Source organism: Pseudophryne corroboree, chromosome 6, assembly GCF_028390025.1.
Source record: "Pseudophryne corroboree isolate aPseCor3 chromosome 6, aPseCor3.hap2, whole genome shotgun sequence".
In the NCBI taxonomy this organism is placed as follows: domain Eukaryota; kingdom Metazoa; phylum Chordata; class Amphibia; order Anura; family Myobatrachidae; genus Pseudophryne; species Pseudophryne corroboree.
In genome coordinates, this window is record NC_086449.1 from 549,886,675 (window position 1) to 549,907,932 (window position 21,258).

Here is a 21,258-nt window from a genome sequence, read left to right on the forward strand (position 1 = left end):
CAAACACCCTCCTGAATGACATATTATGCACTTAAACCGTCTAATATATTTTTTAAATTAGCCAATGACGACATTTTGGGGACAAAAAGTGTAACTTGATAGAAATTGGGGTACAAGGTATGGGACAGGTATATCAGGGTGCTTTATGAGTGAGTTAAGTGTTTTTAGGCTTACAGGTGGGAGTAATCCATTTTCCTAACCTTTTTTTTTTGCTTTAAGAGATTTAAAAAGAACCAAATACATACTTCTACAAATTTTTATGTACCCCAATTTAATTTAACCCCTTTTTTTGCTTAAAAACACTTGCTATCATTTTTCCACTTTTTTTAGAAAAAGGCATATAACAGCAAATTGACCAAATTAAGTACCCAAAATCTTTTTACTATGACCATTAATAGACTCTATACTGCTTTCCTATCTTCGTTTGCCATTTTTTGGGTTACAGGCAGATTTCCCCATTTTCTCCTTCACTTTTCTCTGGCTCTGATGGAAAGAATTACCGCAAGAATCACGTTTTTCCTGACTTTACAATAGGATAGGTCAAATCCAGGAAAGTGCACGCCTGTGATAAATCGCTTTTTGCTGTAATATATTGACAATGTCCACGAAAAGTCCAATCGCAGTAAATTACTTTGTTATCATGGCTAACTGAATTCACTTCTAAATATTAAAAGCACTTCTAGTGACTGACAATGTCCAAAATGAGCAGATCGATAATGTTCCTAAAACATTAACAAAATACATTTCTGTCTATTGGTTTTGCACTGTTAAATAAATCTGTATTTGTTGAGTTATAATATGGACATAATGCAAACATTCCAAAAAATATCTTCACACAGCAAACAATACACCAGATTACTATTTTAAACACAGCAGGGGCCAGGATTGGTTGGGTACAAAATACTGGCCGTCGGGATCCACTGTTTGTCGTTTCACTGTTGGGATTCCGCTGTCGGTATTTTGACTGCAGGACTGCAACTGGGAGATACAGTACTGTACTGCTCACCAACAGCGTCTTGTACTGTATTTCATAGTACTAGGCACCCAACTCTCTGAGATACCACATGCCTGCTAATATTTATCAAGCATATAATTCACCAGGTAAGACGTAAACATTTTTAAACTGTTACAACAGTAATAATCAACGTACCTTCTTCTACATTGTCAAATTGTTCCGAGAGAAAATGGTAACAGCAACCAACACTGCAAACGGCTTTAATTTCTGGTTTTGAAACAAAAATCCGCAGAGTGTTTGGGGCAAGGTCCCCACAAGTATGTAAACCAACCATGATGGATTCCTAGGGAAAGAGAAAGCATTTGTTATAAAGCATAGATATTTTGTAAAAACCATTTGCTAATAATGTACAGTAACACATTTTAAAAGTCTTCAATTTAACATAGAATTATATGTGTTTACAAAACACACCAAACTGAAATGACATATAAATAAAATATTGTTTTATTTCTGTTACTATTCAAAAGGGTGTAACTATATATTACTAGCTGTTCTACCCGTTCTTCGCACAAGAGTTTCTGATTTTCAGCATTGTAAATATAAATGAGTGTTAATAATTTGGTGACTCTATAGAGATGTTAATTTTGAGACGTGTTAATGTAAGTAAATATTAATCCATGGTTCTTGGCGTTACCCGATTTTTATCCAATTGTCCGTTTGGGCGTTATCGTTCACGCAACGCAAGCCACGCATCGGCAATGTCGTCATTATGTCAACCCCCTTTTCATTCCCTTAGGGGAGGTTTACTAAAATTCTAATTAGGTAGTTTTCCTATTTCCCAGCTGCAGAATACCTATGTTACATTTCAGCTCCCTAACATATCAGGAAGTATGAGAATTAGTGATGAGTGAGTGAGTGAGTGAGTCTGTATTTTGTATGCAATTATCTATATACAGTATATATAAATTTGGAGCCTAATAAAACAAAATGAGGCATGGCACACTAAACATGCACATTATGTATAACGGCCATGATGACAAAACAGAACAGGACCAGTTACAGGGGGTGTGTGTGCAATGGGATGGGAGGGGGCAGAGAAGAGATATCCGAGATGACCTAGCAGATGTTGGATCCATTTACTAGTTACCCCACATAGCCTCTACTGTGTGGTGTAATATGTATAAGGGGCACTATTGTGTGAAGTAACATGAATAAGGAGTGTTATGGTAGACTTACCATTGTTACCTCTCCTCCTCTGCACACTCCAAAATGTTGGCCTCTCTAGCACCGTCCTTGATTGGTTTACCTCATACCTCACTAACCGCTCCTTCTCTGTGTCTGCCTCCGGAACCACCTCACACCCTTCCATCCTTCCTGTTGGTGTCCCTCAGGGTTCTGTCCTAGGCCTCCTTCTGTTCTCCCTGTACACCTCTTCCCTGGGTGCGCTCATTAACTCTTTGGTCTTCAATACCACCTCTGTGCTGATGACACACAACTCTACCTCTCCTCTCCTGATCTATCCCACTCTGTCCTCTCTCAGGTCTCCAGCTGCCTCTCTGCCATCGCCTCCTGGATGTCTGAGCGCTCTCTGAAGCTCAACATGTACAAAACTGAACTCATTTTCTCTGACGTCCTAGTGGATGCTGGGTACTCCATAAGGACCATGGGGAATAGACAGGCTCCGCAGGAGACTGGGCACTCTTTTAAGAAAGATTAGGTACTACATCTGGTGTGCACTGGCTCCTCCCTCTATGCCCCTCCTCCAGACCTCAGTTAGAATCTGTGCCCGGCCAGAGCTGGGTGCTCCTAGTGGGCTCTCCTGAGCTTGCTAGAAAGAAAGTATTTGTTAGGTTTTTTATTTTCAGTGAGATCTGCTGGCAACAGACTCACTGCTACGTGGGACTTAGGGGAGAGAAGCAAACCTACCTGCTTGCAGCTAGCTTGTGCTTCTAAGGCTACTGGACACCATTAGCTCCAGAGGGATCGAACACAGGGCCCGACCTCGATCGTCCGTTCCCGGAGCCGCGCCGCCGTCCCCCTTGCAGAGCCAGAAGACGGAAGATTCCGGAGAAAATCGGCGGCTGAAGACTCCGGTCTTCAATAAGGTAGCGCACAGCACTGCAGCTGTGCGCCATTGCTCCCACAGCACACCACACGCTCCGGTCACTGGTGGGTGCAGGGCGCTGGGGGGGGGGGGGGGGGCGCCCTGGGCTGCAATCAGTATACCTTAAGGTGGCAAAATGCACATAATACAGTTCTAAACTGTATATGTGCCTAATCCCCCGCCATAATTATTATTAAAAAAGCGGGAGAAGCCCGCCGCTGAAGGGGCGGGGCTATCTTCCTCAGCACAGCCAGCGCCATTTTCTCTTCACAGCTCCGCTGGAAGGACGCTCCCCAGGCTCTCCCCTGCAGTATACACTACAGAAAGGGTAAAAAAGAGAAGGGGGGCACATAAATTTAGGCGCAAATTGTGATATAAGCAGCTATTGGGGGAAAATTCACTTTGTGTATAGTGTAAATCCCTCTGTTATATAGCGCTCTGGTGTGTGCTGGCATACTCTCTCTCCGTCTCCCCAAAGGACTTTGTGGGGTCCTGTCCTCAGTCAGAGCATTCCCTGTGTGTGTGTGCGGTGTGTCGGTACGGCTGTGTCGGCATGTTTGATGAGGACGCTTACGTGGAGGCGGAGCAGGTGCCGATAAGTGTGATGTCGCCCCCTGCGGGGCCGACATCAGAGTGGATGGATATGTGGAAGGTATTAACCGACAGTGTCAACTCCTTGCATAAAAGGTTCGATGACGCAGCTTTGGGACAGCCGGCATCTCAGCCCGCGCCTGCCCAGGCATCTCAGAGGCCATCAGGGGCTCAAAAACGCCCGCTACCTCAGATGGCAGAGACAGATGTCGACACGGAGTCTGACTCCAGTGTCGACGAGGATGAGACAAATGTACAATCCACAAGGGCCATCCGATGCATGATTACGGCAATGAAAAATGAGTTGCACATTTCTGACATTAACCCGGTTACCACAAAAAAGGGTATTATGTTTGGGGAGAAAAAGCAGCCAGTGACTTTTCCCCCATCTGATGAGTTAAATGAATTGTGTGAAGAAGCGTGGTGTTCCCCAGATAAGAAACTAGTGATTTCTAAGCAGTTACTAATGGTGTACCCTTTCCCGCCAACGGATAGGTTACGCTGGGAGACATCCCCTAGGGTGGACAAGGCGCTCACACGCTTATCAAAAAAGGTGGCACTGCCGTCTCAGGACACGGCCGCCTTAAAGGAGCCTGCAGATAGAAAGCAGGAGGCTATCCTGAAGTCTGTGTATACACACTCAAGTACTATACTGAGACCTGCTATTGCGTCAGCATGGATGTGTAGTGCTGCAGCAGCATGGTCTGATTCCCTGTCAGATAACATTGATTCCCTTGACAGGGATACTATTTTGTTAACCATAGAGCATATTAAAGACGTAGTCTTATATATGAGGGATGCACAGAGGGACATTTGCCGGCTGGCATCTAGAATTAATGCAATGTCCATTTCTGCCAGGAGAGTATTATGGACTCGGCAGTGGACAGGTGATGCTGATTCTAAAAGGCACATGGAAGTTTTGCCTTATAAGGGTGAGGAATTATTTGGGGACGGTCTCTCGGACCTCGTGTCCACAGCAACTGCTGGGAAGTCGACTTTTTTACCCCAGGTTCCCTCACAGCCTAAGAAAGCACCGTATTATCAAGTACAGTCCTTTCGGCCCCAGAAAGGCAAGCGGGTCAGAGGCGCGTCCTTTCTGCCCAGAGGCAGGGGTAGAGGGAAAAAGCTGCACCAGTCAGCCAGTTCCCAGGAACAAAAATCCTCCCCTGCTTCCACTAAGTCCACCGTATGACGCTGGGGCTCCACAGGTGGAGCCAGGGGCGGTGGGGGCCCGTCTCCGGAACTTCAGCGACCAGTGGGTTCGCTCACAGGTGGATCTCTGGGATCTACAAGTGGTATCTCAGGGATACAAGGCTGGAGTTCGAGACGTCTCCCCCTCGCCGTTACCTCAAATCAGCCTTGCCAGCCACTCCCAAGGAAAAGGGAGGTAGTACTGGCGGCAATTCACAAGCTGTACCTCCAGCAGGTGATAATCAAAGATCCCCTCCTTCAACAGGGACGGGGTTACTATTCCACAATGTTTGTGGTACCGAAACCAGACGGTTCGGTGAGACCCATTCTAAATTTGAAATCCTTGAACAATTATATAAGGAAGTTCAAGTTCAAAATGGAATCGCTCAGGGCGGTTATTGCAAGCCTGGAAGAGGGGGATTTTATGGTGTCGCTGGACATCAAGGATGCTTACCTACATGTCCCCATTTACCCACCTCACCAGGAGTACCTCAGATTTGTGGTACAGGACTGCCATTACCAATTCCAGACGTTGCCGTTTAGTCTGTCCACGACACCGAGGGTATTTACCAAGGTAATGGCCGGAATGATGATACTCCTTCGAAAGAAGGGAGTTATAATGATCCCGTACTTGGACGATCTCCTTATAAAGGCGAGGTCCAGGGGGCAGTTGTTGGTCGGAGTAGCACTATCTCAGGAAGTGCTACAACAGCACGGCTGGATTCTGAATATCCCAAAGTCGCAGCTGGTTCCTACGACGCGTCTGCTGTTCTTGGGTATGATTCTGGACACAGAACAGAAGAAGGTGTTTCTCCCGGAGGAGAAGGCCAAGGAGTTGTCATCTCTGGTCAGAGACCTCCTGAAACCAAAACAGGTGTCGGTGCATCACTGCACGCGAGTCCTGGGAAAGATGGTAGCTTCTTACGAAGCGATTCCCTTCGGCAGGTTCCATGCAAGGATCTTTCAGTGGGATCTGTTAAGACAAGTGGTCCAGATCGCATCTTCAGATGTATCGGTGATCACCCCGAGGGCCAGGGTGTCGCTGCTGTGGTGGCTGCAGAGTGCTCATCTCCTCGAGGGCCGCAGATTCGGCATTCAGGACTGGGTCCTGGTGACCACGGATGCAAGCCTCCGAAGTTGGGGGGCAGTCACTCAGGGAAGAAATTTCCAAGGACAATGGTCAAGTCAGGAGACTTCCCTACACATAAATATTCTGGAACTAAGGGCCATTTACAATGCCCTAAGTCAAGCAAAACCCCTGCTTCAAAACCAGCCGGTGCTGATTCAGTCAGACAACATCACGGCGGTCGCCCATGTAAACAGACAGGGCGGCACAAGAAGCAGGATGGCAATGACAGAAGCCACAAAGAGTCTCCGATGGGCGGAAAATCACGTGATAGCACTGTCAGCAGTGTTCATTCCGGGAGTGGACAACTGGGAAGCAGACTTCCTCAGCAGGCACGACCTCCACCCGGGAGAGTGGGGACTTCATCCAGAAGTCTTCCAGCTGATTGTAAATCGTTGGGAAAGGCCACAGGTGGACATGATGGCGTCCCGCCTCAAAAAAAAGCTAAAAAGATATTGCGCCAGGTCAAGGGACCCTCAGGCGATAGCTGTGGACGCTCTAGTGACACCGTGGGTGTACCAGTCGGTTTATGTGTTCCCTCCTCTTCCTCTCATACCAAAGGTACTGAGGATAATAAGAAAGAGAGGAGTAAGAACTATACTCATCGTTACGGATTGGCCAAGAAGAACTTGGTACCCGGAACTACAAGAAATGATCTCAGAGGACCCTTGGCCTCTGCCGCTCCGACAGGACCTGCTACTGCAGGGGCCCTGTCTGTTCCAAGACTTACCGCGGCTGCGTTTGACGGCATGGCGGTTGAACGCCGGATCCTGATGGAAAAGGGCATTCCGGTAGAAGTCATTCTTACGCTGATAAAAGCTAGGAAGGATGTGACAGCAAAACATTATCACCGCATATGGCGAAAATATGTTGCTTGGTGTGAGGCTATGAAGGCCCCCAACAGAGGAATTTCAGCTGGGTCGATTTCTGCACTTCCTACAGTCAGGAGTAACTATGGGCCTAAAATTGGGATTCATAAAAGTCCAGATTTCGGCCCTGTCTATTTTCTTTCAAAAAGAACTGGCTTCATTGCCTGAAGTCCAGACGTTTGTTAAGGGAGTGCTGCATATTCAGCCCCCTTTTGTGCCTCCAGTGGCACCTTGGGATCTCAACGTAGTGTTAGATTTCCTAAAATCACAATGGTTTGAGCCACTTCCGACCGTGGAGTTGAAGTATCTCACGTGGAAAGTGGTCATGCTTTTGGCCTTGGCTTCGGCTAGGCGTGTGTCAGAACTGGCGGCTTTGTCATGTAAAAGCCCTTATCTGATCTTCCATATGGACAGGGCAGAATTGAGGACTCGTCCCCAATTTCTCCCTAAGGTGGTATCAGCGTTTCATTTGAACCAACCTATTGTGGTGCCTGCGGCTACTCGGGACTTGGAGGATTCCAAGTTGCTGGACGTAGTTCGGGCCCTGAAAATATATGTTTCCAGGACGGCTAGAGTCAGAAAAACTGACTCGCTGTTTATCCTGCATGCACCCAACAAGCTGGGTGCTCCTGCTTCTAAGCAGACTATTGCTCGCTGGATCTGTAGCACGATTCAACTTACGCATTCTGCGGCTGGACTGCCGCATCCTAAATCAGTAAAAGCCCATTCCACGAGGAAGGTGGGCTCTTCTTGGGCGGCTGCCCGAGGGGTCTCGGCTTTACAACTTTGCCGAGCTGCTACCTGGTCGGGATCAAACACGTTTGCAAAATTCTACAAGTTTGATACCCTGGCTGAGGAGGACCTTGAGTTTGCTCATTCGGTGCTGCAGAGTCATCCGCACTCTCCCGCCCGTTTGGAAGCTTTGGTATAATCCCCATGGTCCTTACGGAGTACCCAGCATCCACTAGAACGTCAGAGAAAATAAGAATTTACTCACCGGTAATTCTATTTCTCATAGTCCGTAGTGGATGCTGGGAGCCCGTCCCAAGTGCGGACTTCTGCAATACTTGTATATAGTTATTGCTTAACTATAGGGTTATTGTTCTGAGCCATCTGTTGAATGAGGCTCAGCTATTGTTCATACTGTTAACTGGGTATAGTTATCACAAGTTGTACGGTGTGATTGGTGTGGCTGGTATGAGTCTTACCCTGGATTCCAAATCCTTTCCTGGTAATGTCAGCTCTTCCGGGCACAGTTTCCCTAACTGAGGTCTGGAGGAGGGGCATAGGGGGAGGAGCCAGTGCACACCAGATGTAGTACCTAATCTTTCTTTAAAGAGTGCCCAGTCTCCTGCGGAGCCCGTCTATTCCCCATGGTCCTTACGGAGTACCCAGCATCCACTACGGACTACGAGAAATAGAATTACCGGTGAGTAAATTCTTATTATCTTTCCCCCAGCCACAGCAACACCCCCTACAAATATATCTATCACTGTTGACAACACTATCATCTCCCCTGTTCCCAAACTCCGCTGCCTGGGCGTCACTCTTGACTCCTCCCTCTCCTTTGCACCCTACATCCAAGCTCTGGCGCAATCTTGTCGGTTCCAGCTACGCAACATTGCTCGCATCAGGCCATTTCTCTCCCAGAGTGCAACTAAACTTATCATCCACTCTCTGGTCATCTCACGACTCGAATACTGCAATGTTCTCCTCACTGGCCTCACTTGCTCCCACCTCACACCCCTCCAATCTGTCCTTAACTCCGCAGCTAGGCTCATTTTCCTTTCCCGCCGCTTCACTTCTGCCACTCCCCTTCGACAAAATCTACACTGGCTCCCATTCCCCTACAGAATCCTCTTCAAACTCCTCACCCTCACATACAAGGCAATCTCTAATTCCACTGCTCCCTACATCTCCAACCTCCTAACCCTTCATACTCCCTTCCGCCCACTACGGTCGGCTGATGACAGTCGCCTCTCCTCTGCCTTGGTCACTGCTTCCCATGTACGAGTTCAGGATTTTGCCCGTGCTGCACCCCTTCAGTGGAACGCGCTCCCCCGCTCCATTAGACTCTCCCCGACCTTGCAAAACTTCAAACGGGCACTGAAAACCCACCTATTTATCAAAGCGTACCCCTCCAATGCATAACCTAGTCCTTAGGCTGCTCCTCCATCCCCCTGCCCCATGCCTTGAACATCTCTGCTTTGCTTGCATACTGCCATCAGGCTTCCTCCTGCTTGCTTGCACCTCATGTCATCTGTCTGTCACCCCTCCCCACTAGATTGTTAGCTCTTCAGAGCAGGGCCCTCTTTCCTATTGTTGTCTAAGCACTCTTCTCGACACATTTCAGTCAGCGATCAACTTTACCTGCTTTTTCTCCTACTGGTAAAGGATCCTCTCTATCTATGGCTGCCAAGGCCCGTTTAGACAGGGGGAATTTCTTATAGAATCATATTTATGAATATTAATATTTAATATATCATATATGGTATTTAATATATGGATATATTTTAATTAATATGCGTTTATCATATATATCTGCAAATATATTATATCAGGCTTACTAAGTGGCTGATAAATATATGCAGTCCTTATATATATATATATATATATATATATATGACTTATGAAATTAAGATTCCTTAAAGAGAGTTCAAGCTTGAATATTACCGCTCTTTTTATATGATTATTTATTTACAGGCAGATCAAATCGTACAGAATAAGATATACACAGTAGTGATATATATACTAATTATTATATTAAGCTATGCTATGCTTCCTTCGTTATATAACATAAAACAACATGACATAAGTTTCACAAACAGTTCAATTACTAACATAAAGTGTATACTTGCAAGTTAAAGATTGCCATCCCAAGAATCATTCCTTCTGCATGTTCTCCATGACTTCTCCTCCTGACTGACTTCCTTCCTTCTCCTCCTTCTCCTTCTTCCTTCTTCTAACTCCTAACTAAAAAGCCTGCTCCTTTTATCCCATATTTTACCAATTCAAACTATCATATTCTCATAGTTTCCAATGGAATAGGTAATTATAGGTTTGTCAGATTCCAAGGTGTAATAAAACAAACATTGAACTGGGCTGTCGTGTCCTGTTCACGGAGGCATGGTGTCATAAAAGTGTGGTGTCCACACTGCCTTAAGCAAGTATAGTATTGTAAAAATAAGAATTTACTTACCGATAATTCTATTTCTCGGAGTCCGTAGTGGATGCTGGGGTTCCTGAAAGGACCATGGGGAATAGCGGCTCCGCAGGAGACAGGGCACAAAAGTAAAGCTTTTACAGGTCAGGTGGTGTGTACTGGCTCCTCCCCCTATGACCCTCCTCCAGACTCCAGTTAGGTACTGTGCCCGGACGAGCGTACACAATAAGGGAGGATTTTGAATCCCGGGTAAGACTCATACCAGCCACACCAATCACACCGTACAACTTGTGATCTAAACCCAGTTAACAGTATGATAACAGAGGAGCCTCTGAAAGATGGCTTCCTAAACAATAACCCGAATTAGTTAACAATAACTATGTACAAGTATTGCAGATAATCCGCACTTGGGATGGGCGCCCAGCATCCACTACGGACTCCGAGAAATAGAATTATCGGTAAGTAAATTCTTATTTTCTCTATCGTCCTAAGTGGATGCTGGGGTTCCTGAAAGGACCATGGGGATTATACCAAAGCTCCCAAACGGGCGGGAGAGTGCGGATGACTCTGCAGCACCGAATGAGAGAACTCCAGGTCCTCCTTTGCCAGGGTATCAAATTTGTAAAAATTTACAAACGTGTTCTCCCCTGACCACGTAGCTGCTCGGCAGAGTTGTAATGCCGAGACCCCTCGGGCAGCCGCCCAAGATGAGCCCACCTTCCTTGCGGAATGGGCCTTAACAGATTTAGGCTGTGGCAGGCCTGCCACAGAATGTACAAGTTGAATTTTGTTACAAATCCAACGAGCAATCGACTGCTTAGAAGCAGGTGCACCCAACTTGTTGGGTGCATACAGTATAAACAGCGAGTCAGATTTTCTGACTCCAGCCGTCCTTTAAATGTATATTTTAAGGCTCTGACAACGTCCAACAACTTGGAGTCCTTCAAGTCGTCTGTAGCCGCAGGCACTACAATAGGCTGGTTCAGGTGAAACGCTGATACCACCTTAGGGAGAAAATGCGGACGCGTCCGCAGCTCTGCCCTATGTCGAATGGAAAATTAAATAAGGGCTTTTATAAAACAAAGCCGCCAGTTCAGATACTCTCCCGGCCGAAGCCAGGGCCAGTAACATAGTCACTTTCCATGTGAGATATTTCAAATCCACATTCTTTAGTGGTTCAAACCAATTGGATTTGAGGAAATCTAAAACTACATTTAGATCCCACGGTGCCACCTTAGGCACCACAGGAGGCTGTATATGCAGTACTCCTTTGATAAAAATCTGGACCTCAGGGACTGAGGCCAATTCTTTTTGGAAGAATATTGATAGGGCCGAAATTTGAACCTTAATAGATCCCAATTTGAGACCCATAGACAATCCTGATTGCAGGAAATGTAGGAAAACGACCCAGTTGAAATTCCTCCATCGGAGCACTCCGCTGCTCGCACCACGCAACATATTTTCGCCAAATACGGCGATAATGCTTCGCGGTGACTTCCTTCCTTGCCTTTATCAAGGTAGGAATGACTTCTTCTGGAATGCCTTTTCCTTTTAGGATCTGGCATTCAAACGCCATGCCGTCAAACGCAGCCGCGGTAAGTCTTGAAAAAGACAAGTACCCTGCTGAAGCAGGTCCCTTCTCAGAAGTAGAGGCCACGGATCGTCCGTGACCATCTCTTGAAGTTCCGGGTACCAAGTCCTTCTTGGCCAATCCGGAGCCACTAGTCTTACTCCTCTTTGCCGTATAATCCTCAATACCTTTGGTATGAGAGGCAGAGGAGGAAACACATATACCGACTGGTACACCCAAGGTGTTACCAGCGCGTCCACAGCTATTGCCTGCGGATCTCTTGACCTGGCGCAATACCTGTCCAGTGTTTTGTTGAGGCGAGACGCCATCATGTCCACCATTGGTTTTACCCAACGGTTTAATAGCATGTGGAAAACTTCTGGATGAAGTCCCCACTCTCCCGGGTGAAGGTCGTGTCTGCTGAGGAAGTCTGCTTCCCAGTTGTCCACGCCCGGGATGAATACTGCTGACAGTGCTATCACGTGATTCTCCGCCCAGCGAAGGATCCTGGCAGCTTCTGCCATTGCCCTCCTGCTTCTTGTGCCGCCCTGTCTGTTTACATGGGCGACTGCCGTGATGTTGTCCGACTGGATCAACACCGGTCTTCCTTGAAGCAGAGGTTCCGCCTGGCTTAGAGCATTGTAGATTGCTCTTAGTTCCAGAATGCTTATGTGAAGAGACTTTTTCAGGCTCGACCACACTCCCTGGAAATTTCTTCCCTGTGTGACTGCTCCCCAGCCTCTCAGGCTGGCCTCCGTGGTCACCAGGATCCAATCCTGCATGCCGAATCTGCGGCCCTCCAATAGATGAGCCTCCTGCAACCACCACAGAAGGGATACCCTTGTCCTCGGCGACAGGGTTATCCGCAGGTGCATCTGAAGATGCGACCCTGACCATTTGTCCAACAGATCCCTTTGCATGGAATCTGCCGAAAGGGATTGCTTCGTAAGAAGCTACCATTTTTTCCCAGGACTCTTGTGCATTGATGTACAGACACCTTTCCTGGTTTTAGGAGGTTCCTGACCAGGTCAGATAACTCCTTGGCTTTTTCTTCGGGAAGAAAAACCTTTTTCTGAACTGTGTCCAGAATCATCCCCAGGAACAGCAGACGAGTTGTCGGCATTAATTGGGATTTTGGAATATTCAGAATCCATCCGTGCTGCTTTAGCACCTCTTGAGATAGTGCTAAACCCATCTCTAGCTGTTCTCTGGACCTTGCCCTTATTAGGAGATCGTCCAAGTATGGGATAATTAATACGCCTTTTCTTCGAAGAAGAAATATTATCTCGGCCATTACCTTTGTAAAGACCCGAGGTGCCGTGGACAAACCAAACGGCAGCGTCTGAAACTGATAGTGACAGTTTTGTACAACGAACCTGAGGTACCCCTGGTGTGAGGGGTAATTGGAACGTGGAGATACGCATCCTTGATGTCCAAGGATACCATAAAGTCCCCTTCTTCCAGGTTCGCTATCACTGCTCTGAGTGACTCCATCTTGAACTTGAACTTCTTTATGTACAGGTTCAAGGACTTCAGATTTAGAATAGGCCTTACCGAGCCATCCGGCTTCGGTACCACAAAAAGAGTGGAATAATACCCCTTCCCTTGTTGTAGAAGAGGTACCTTGACTATCACCTGCTGAGAATACAGCTTGTGAATGGCTTCCAAAACCGTCTCCCTTTCTGAGGGGGACGTTGGTAAAGCAGACTTCAGGAAACGGCGAGGTGGCTCTGTCTCTAATTTCAACCTGTACCCCTGAGATATTATCTGCAGGATCCAGGGATTTACCTGCGAGTGAGCCCACTGCGCGCTGTAATTCTTGAGACGACCGCCTACCGCCCCCGAGTCCGCTTGCGAAGCCCCAGCGTCATGCTGAGGCTTTTGTAGAAGCCGGGGAGGGCTTCTGTTCCTGGGAAGGAGCTGCCTGTTGCTGTCTCTTCCCTCGTCCTCTGCCTCGTGGCAGATATGAATAGCCCTTTGCTCGCTTATTTTTAAAGGAACGAAAGGGCTGCGGTTGAAAGGTCGGTGCCTTTTTCAGTTGGGGAGTGACTTGAGGTAGAAAGGTGGATTTCCCGGCCGTAGCCGTGGCCACCAAATCCGATAGACCGACCCCAAATAACTCCTCTACGCATCGCCTGTCCACTGTCGTGTCCATAAAGCTCTTCTGGCCGAAATGGACATAGCACTTACCCGTGATGCCAGTGTGCAGATATCTCTCTGTGCATCACGCATATAAAGAAATGCATCCTTTATTTGTTCTAACGACAGTAAAATATTGTCCCTGTCCAGGGTATCAATATTTTCGATCAGGGACTCTGACCAAACTACCCCAGCACTGCACATCCAGGCAGTCGCAATAGCTGGTCGTAGTATAACACCTGCATGTGTGTATATACCTTTTTGGATATTTTCCATCCTCCTATCTGATGGATCTTTAAGTGCGGCCGTCTCAGGAGAGGGTAACGCCACTTGTTTTGATGAGCGTGTTAGCGCTTTGTCCACCCTAGGAGGTGTTTCCCAGCGCTCCCTAACCTCTGGCGGGAAAGGGTATAAAGCCAATAACTTCTTTGAAATTAGCAGTTTTTTATCGGGGCACCCCACGCTTCATCACACACGTCATTTAATTCTTCTGATTCGGTAAAAACTACTGGTAGTTTTTTCACACCCCACATAATACCCTGTTTAGTGGTACCTGTAGTATCAGCTAAATGTAACATCTCCTTTATTGCCAAAATCATATAACGTGTGGCCCTACTGGAAAATACGGTTGATTCGTCACCTTCACCACCGGAATCAGTGCCTGTGTCTGGGTCTGTGTCGACCGACTGAGGCAAGGGGCGTTTTACAGCCCCTGACGGTGTTTGAGGCGCCTGGACAGGCACTAATTGAGTGTCCGGCCGCCTCATGTCGGCAAACGACTGCTTAAGCGAGTTGACGCTATCCCGTAATTCCACAAATAAAGGCATCCATTCTGGTGTCGACCCCCTAGAAGGTGACATCCTCATATTTGGCAATTGCTCCGCCTCCACACCAATAACGTCCTCATACATGTCGACACACACGTACCGACACACAGCAGACACACAGGGAATGCTCTATACGAAGACAGGACCCACTAGCCCTTTGGGGAGACAGAGGGAGAGTCTGCCAGCACACACCAAAAAGCGCTATATATGACAGGGATAGCCTTATGATTAAGTGCTCCCTTATAGCTGCTTTTATATTAATATATTGCCATTTATTTTGCCCCCCCTCTCTGTTATACCCTGTTTCTGTAGTGCAGTGCAGGGGAGAGACCTGGGAGCCTTCCTGACCAGCGGAGCTGTGACAGAAAATGGCGCCGTGTGCTGAGGAGATAGGCCCCGCCCCTTTTCCGGCGGGCTCGTCTCCCGCTATTTAGTACATTTAGGCAGGGGTAAATATCTCCATATAGCCTCTGGGGCTATATGTGAGGTATTTTTAGCCTTTTTAAAGGTTTTCATTTGCCTCCCAGGGCGCCCCCCCCCCCAGCGCCCTGCACCCTCAGTGACTGCCGTGTGAAGTGTGCTGAGAGGAAAATGGCGCACAGCTGCAGTGCTGTGCGCTACCTTAAGAAGACTGCAGGAGTCTTCAGCCGCCGATTCTGGACCTCTTCTTGCTTCAGCATCTGTGAGGGGGCCGGCGGCGTGGCTCCGGTGACCATCCAGGCTGTACCTGTGATCGTCCCTCTGGAGCTTCATGTCCAGTAGCCAAGAAGCCAATCCATCCTGCACGCAGGTGAGTTCACTTCTTCTCCCCTCTGTCCCTCGTTGCAGTGATCCTGTTGCCAGCAGGAATCACTGTAAAATAAAAAACCTAAGCTAAACTCTCTAAGCAGCTCTTTATGAGAGCCACCTAGAATTGCACCCTTCTCGGCCGGGCACAAAAATCTAACTGGAGTCTGGAGGAGGGTCATAGGGGGAGGAGCCAGTACACACCACCTGACCTGTAAAAGCTTTACTTTTGTGCCCTGTCTCCTGCGGAGCCGCTATTCCCCATGGTCCTTTCAGGAACCCCAGCATCCACTTAGGACGATAGAGAAATCTGGAATGTCTTTTCATCCAAAGTTCTGTTGTATTGACAAGTTTTCCTGGGGTGGGTTACACCATGTTTTATCAATGGATGTGATCTCTTTTCATAGTAGTTAATTTATGCTCCCTAGCTTTAACCTTTACTGGACAATAGACAAACCAGTTTTATAATTGCGATAGGTATTGTAAACCTTGATTCTGATCTACTGTAAGCACACCTGTGAATTCCAATGACCAACAGAGCTCTGTCACACACCTATTATCATTTATGGCCTAATACCTTTTCTCTACAATGTCTCTTGATCTTACTGTGACCTCTCTAGCCTTATTTATGGCTAGAGCAGAATAAACCTGTTCCCTACAATGTTTTACCATCTTGCAGTAAAACACAAATATACAGTATATCTATATAAACACATACACAAACCTAATCTCTTAAATCAGCTAAACATTACCTCATACATTCAAATTTATTTCATATCTATTCCTTACTATATATTTCTCTAACGTCCTAGTGGATGCTGGGGACTCCGAAAGGACCATGGGGAATAGCGGCTCCGCAGGAGACTGGGCACAAAGTAAAAGCTTTAGGACTAGCTGGTGTGCACTGGCTCCTCCCCCTATGACCCTCCTCCAAGCCTCAGTTAAGATTTTGTGCCCGAACGAGAAGGGTGCAATCTAGGTGGCTCTCCTGAGCTGCTTAGAGTAAAAGTTTAAATAGTTTTTTTATTTTCAGTGAGACCTGCTGGCAACAGGCTCACTGCATCGAGGGACTAAGGGGAGAAGAAGCGAACTCACCTGCGTGCAGAGTGGATTGGGCTTCTTAGGCTACTGGACATTAGCTCCAGAGGGACGATCACAGGCCCAGCCATGGATGGGTCCCGGAGCCGCGCCGCCGGCCCCCTTACAGATGCTGAAGCAAGAAGAGGTCCATAAATCGGCGGCAGAAGACTTTCCTGTCTTCATAAGGTAGCGCACAGCACTGCAGCTGTGCGCCATTGCTCTCAGCACACTTCACACTTCGGTCACTGAGGGTGCAGGGCGCTGGGGGGGGGCGCCCTGGGAAGCAATGAATTTACCTTATTTGGCAAAAAATACATCACATATAGCTCCTGGGCTATATGGATGTATTTAACCCCTGCCAGTTTTCCAGAAAAAAGCGGGAGAAGAGCCCGCCGTGAAGGGGGCGGGGCCTATCTCCTCAGCACACAGCGCCATTTTTCCCACACAGCTCCGCTGGTAGGAAGGCTCCCAGAATCTCCCCTGCATCCTGCAACTACAGAAACAGGGTAAAAAAGAGAGGGGGGCACTTATTTGGCAAAATAACAGATATAAGCAGCTATAAGGGATAGACACTTATTGTAAGGTTGTCCCTATACATATATAGCGCTCTGGTGTGTGCTGGCAAACTCTCCCTCTGTCTCCCCAAGGGGCTAAGTGGGTCCTGTCCTCTATCAGAGCATTCCCTGTGTGTGTGCTGGGTGTCGGTACGTGTGTGTCGACATGTATGAGGAGGAAAATGATGTGGAGGCGGAGCAATTGCCTATAATGGTGATGTCACCCCCTAGGGAGTCGACACCTGAATGGATGGCCGTAATTAAGGAATTACGTGACAGTGTCGGCACGTTACAGAAAACTGTTGACGACATGAGACAGCCGGCAGCTCAGTTAGTGCCTGTCCAGGCGTCTCAAACACCGTCAGGGGCTATTAAACGCCCGTTACCTCACTGGGTCGACACGGACCCAGACACTGACTCCAGTGTCGACGGTGAAGAAACAAACGTATTTTCCAGTAGGGCCACACGTTACATGATCACGGCAATGAAGGAGGTTTTGCACATCTCTGATACTGCAAGTACCACAAAAAGGGGTATTATGTGGGGTGTGAAAAAACTACCCGTAGTTTTTCCTGAATCAGATGAATTGAATGAAGTGTGTGAGGAAGCGTGGGTTACCCCCGACAAAAAACTGCTAATTTCTAAAAAATTATTGGCACTATATCCCTTCCCACCAGAGGTTAGGGCTCGTTGGGAAACACCCCCTAGGGTGGATAAGGCGCTCACACGCTTATCAAAACAAGTGGCGTTACCGTCTCCAGAAATGGCCACCCTTAAGGAGCCAGCAGATAGGAGGCTGGAAAATATCCTTAAAAGTATATACACACATACTGGTGTTATACTGCGACCAGCAATCGCCTCAGCCTGGATGTGCAGTGCTGGGGTGGCTTGGTCGGATTCCCTGACTGAAAATATTGATACCCTGGACAGGGACAATATATTATTGACTATAGAGCATTTAAAGGATGCATTCCTATATATGCGAGATGCACAGAGAGACATTTGCACTATGGCATCAAGAGTAAGTGCGATGTCCATTTCTGCCAGAAGAGGATTATGGACGCGACAGTGATCAGGGGATGCGGATTCCAAACGGCATATGGAAGTATTGCCGTATAAAGGGGAGGAGTTATTTGGGGGCGGTCTATCGGACCTGGTGGCCACGGCAATGGCTGGGAAATCCACCTTTTTACCCCAAGTCACCTCGCAGCAGAAAAAGATACCGTCTTTTCAGGCTCAGTCCTTTCGTCCCCATAAGGGCAAGCGGGCAAAAGGCCACTCATATCTGCCCCGGGGCAGAGGAAGGGGAAAAAGACTGCAACAGACAGCTTCTTCCCAGGAACAGAAGCCTTCCCCCGCTTCTGCCAAGTCCTCAGCATGACGCTGGGGCCTTACAAGCGGACTCAGGCACGGTGGGGGCCCGTCTCAAGAATTTCAGCGCGCAGTGGGCTCACTCGCAAGTGGACCCCTGGATCCTGCAGGTAGTATCTCAGGGGTACAAATTGGAATTCGAGACGTCTCCCCCTCGCCGGTTCCTGAAGTCTGCTTTACCAACGTCTACCCCCGACAGGGAGGCGGTATTGGAAGCCATTCACAAGCTGTATTCCCAGCAAGTGATAATCAAGGTACCCCTCCTACAACAGGGAAAGGGGTATTACTCCACGCTGTTTGTGGTACCGAAGCCGGACGGCTCGGTGAGACCCATTTTAAATCTGAAAGCCTTGAACACTTACATAAAAAGGTTCAAGTTCAAGATGGAGTCACTCAGAGCAGTGATAGCGAACCTGGAAGAAGGGGACTACATGGTGTCTCTGGACATCAACGATGCTTACCTCCATGTCCCAATTTGCCCTTCTCACCAAGGGTACCTCAGGTTTGTGGTACAGAACTGTCACTATCAGTTTCAGACGCTGCCGTTTGGATTGTCCACGGCACCCCGGGTCTTTACCAAGGTAATGGCCGAAATGATGATTCTTCTTAGAAGAAAAGGCGTCTTAATTATCCCTTACTTGGACGATCTCCTGATAAGGGCACGGTCCAGAGAACAGTTAGAGGTCGGAGTAGCACTATCTCAAATAGTACTACGACAGCACGGATGGATTCTAAATATTCCAAAATCGCAGCTGATTCCGACGACACGTCTGCTGTTCCTAGGGATGATTCTGGACACAGTACAGAAAAAGGTGTTTCTCCCGGAAGAGAAAGCCAGGGAGTTATCCGACCTAGTCAGGAAACTCCTAAGACCAGGCCAGGTGTCAGTGCATCAGTGCACAAGGGTCCTGGGAAAGATGGTGGCTTCTTACGAAGCGATTCCATTCGGCAGATTCCACGCAAGAACTTTTCAGTTGGATCTGCTAGACAAATGGTCCGGATCGCATCTTCAAATGCATCAGCGGATAACCCTGTCTCCAAGGACAAGGGTGTCTCTCCTGTGGTGGTTACAGAGTGCTCATCTCCTAGAGGGCCGCAGATTCGGCATTCAGGATTGGGTCCTGGTGACCACGGATGCCAGCCTGAGAGGCTGGGGAGCAGTCACACAGGGAAAAAATTTCCAGGGCTTGTGGTCAAGCATGGAAACGTCACTTCACATAAATATCCTGGAACTAAGGGCCATTTACAATGCCCTAAGTCAGGCAAGGCCTCTGCTTCAGGGTCAGCCAGTATTGATCCAGTCGGACAACATCACGGCAGTCGCCCACGTAAACAGACAGGGCGGCACAAGAAGCAGGAGGGCAATGACGGAAGTGGCAAGGATTCTTCGCTGGGCGGAAAATCATGTGATAGCACTGTCAGCAGTGTTCATTCCGGGAGTGGACAACTGGGAAGCAGACTTCCTCAGCAGACACGATCTTCACCCGGGGGAGTGGGGACTTCACCCAGAAGTCTTCCGCATGATTGTAAACCGTTGGGAAAAACCAAAGGTGGACCATGATGGCGTCTCGCCTCAACAAAAAACTGGACAGATATTGCTCCAGGTCAAGGGACCCTCAGGCAATAGCTGTGGACGCTCTGGTAACACCGTGGGTGTACCGGTCAGTGTATGTGTTCCCTCCTCTTCCTCTCATACCAAAAGTACTGAGAATCATAAGAAGGAGAGGAGTAAAGACTATACTCGTGGCTCCGGATTGGCCAAGAAGGACTTGGTACCCGGAAATTCAAGAGATGCTCACGGAAGACCCGTGGCCTCTACCTCTAAGACAGGACCTGCTCCAGCAGGGACCATGTCTGTTCCAAGACTTACCGCGGCTGCGTTTGACGGCATGGCGGTTGAACGCCGGATCCTGAAGGAAAAAGGCATTCCGGATGAAGTCATCCCTACCCTGATCAAAGCCAGGAAGGATGTAACCGTACAACATTATCACCGTATTTGGCGTAAATATGTTGCGTGGTGCGAGGCCAGGAAGGCCCCTACGGAGGAATTTCAACTGGGTCGATTCCTGCATTTCCTGCAAACAGGACTGTCTATGGGCCTCAAATTAGGGTCCATTAAGGTTCAAATTTCGGCCCTGTCGATATTCTTCCAAAAAGAACTAGCTTCTGTTCCTGAAGTTCAGACGTTTGTCAAGGGAGTACTGCATATACAGCCTCCTTTTGTGCCTCCAGTGGCACCTTGGGATCTCAATGTAGTGTTGGGATTCCTAAAATTATATTGGTTTGAACCACTCACCACTGTGGACTTGAAATATCTCACATGGAAAGTGGTAATGCTGTTAGCCCTGGCTTCAGCCAGGCGTGTATCAGAATTGGCGGCTTTATCCTATAAAAGCCCTTACCTAATTTTTCATACGGACAGGGCAGAATTGAGGACTCGTCCTCAATTTCTCCCTAAGGTGGTTTCAGCATTTCACTTAAACCAACCTATTGTGGTGCCTGCGGCTACTAGGGACTTGGAGGATTCCAAGTTGCTGGACGTAGTCAGGGCCCTGAAAATATATGTTTCCAGGACGGCTGGAGTCAGAAAATCTGACTCGCTGTTTATCCTGTATGCACCCAACAAGCTGGGTGCTCCTGCTTCTAAGCAGACGATTGCTCGTTGGATTTGTAGTACAATTCAGCTTGCACATTCTGTGGCAGGCCTGCCACAGCCAAAATCTGTAAAAGCCCATTCCACACGGAAAGTGGGCTCATCTTGGGCGGCTGCCCGAGGGGTCTCGGCTTTACAACTTTGCCGAGCAGCTACTTGGTCAGGGGCAAACACGTTTGCTAAATTTTACAAATTTGATACCCTGGCTGAGGAGGACCTGGAGTTCTCTCATTCGGTGCTGCAGAGTCATCCGCACTCTCCCGCCCGTTTGGGAGCTTT

At 48.0% G+C, this 21,258-nt stretch overlaps 1 protein-coding gene across 8 annotated transcripts in view; it reads right to left on the reverse strand.

Moving 5' to 3' along the window:
• METTL25 (methyltransferase like 25) overlaps positions 1-21,258 on the reverse strand; it is a 467,640-nt gene that overhangs the window by 182,970 nt on the left and 263,412 nt on the right. For all 8 annotated transcript variants that reach the window (XM_063927684.1, XM_063927686.1, XM_063927682.1 and 5 more), the window contains one exon: positions 1,151-1,298. In XM_063927684.1, the coding sequence (XP_063783754.1) occupies positions 1,151-1,298 (148 nt within the window). The remainder of the gene's footprint in view (positions 1-1,150; positions 1,299-21,258) is intronic.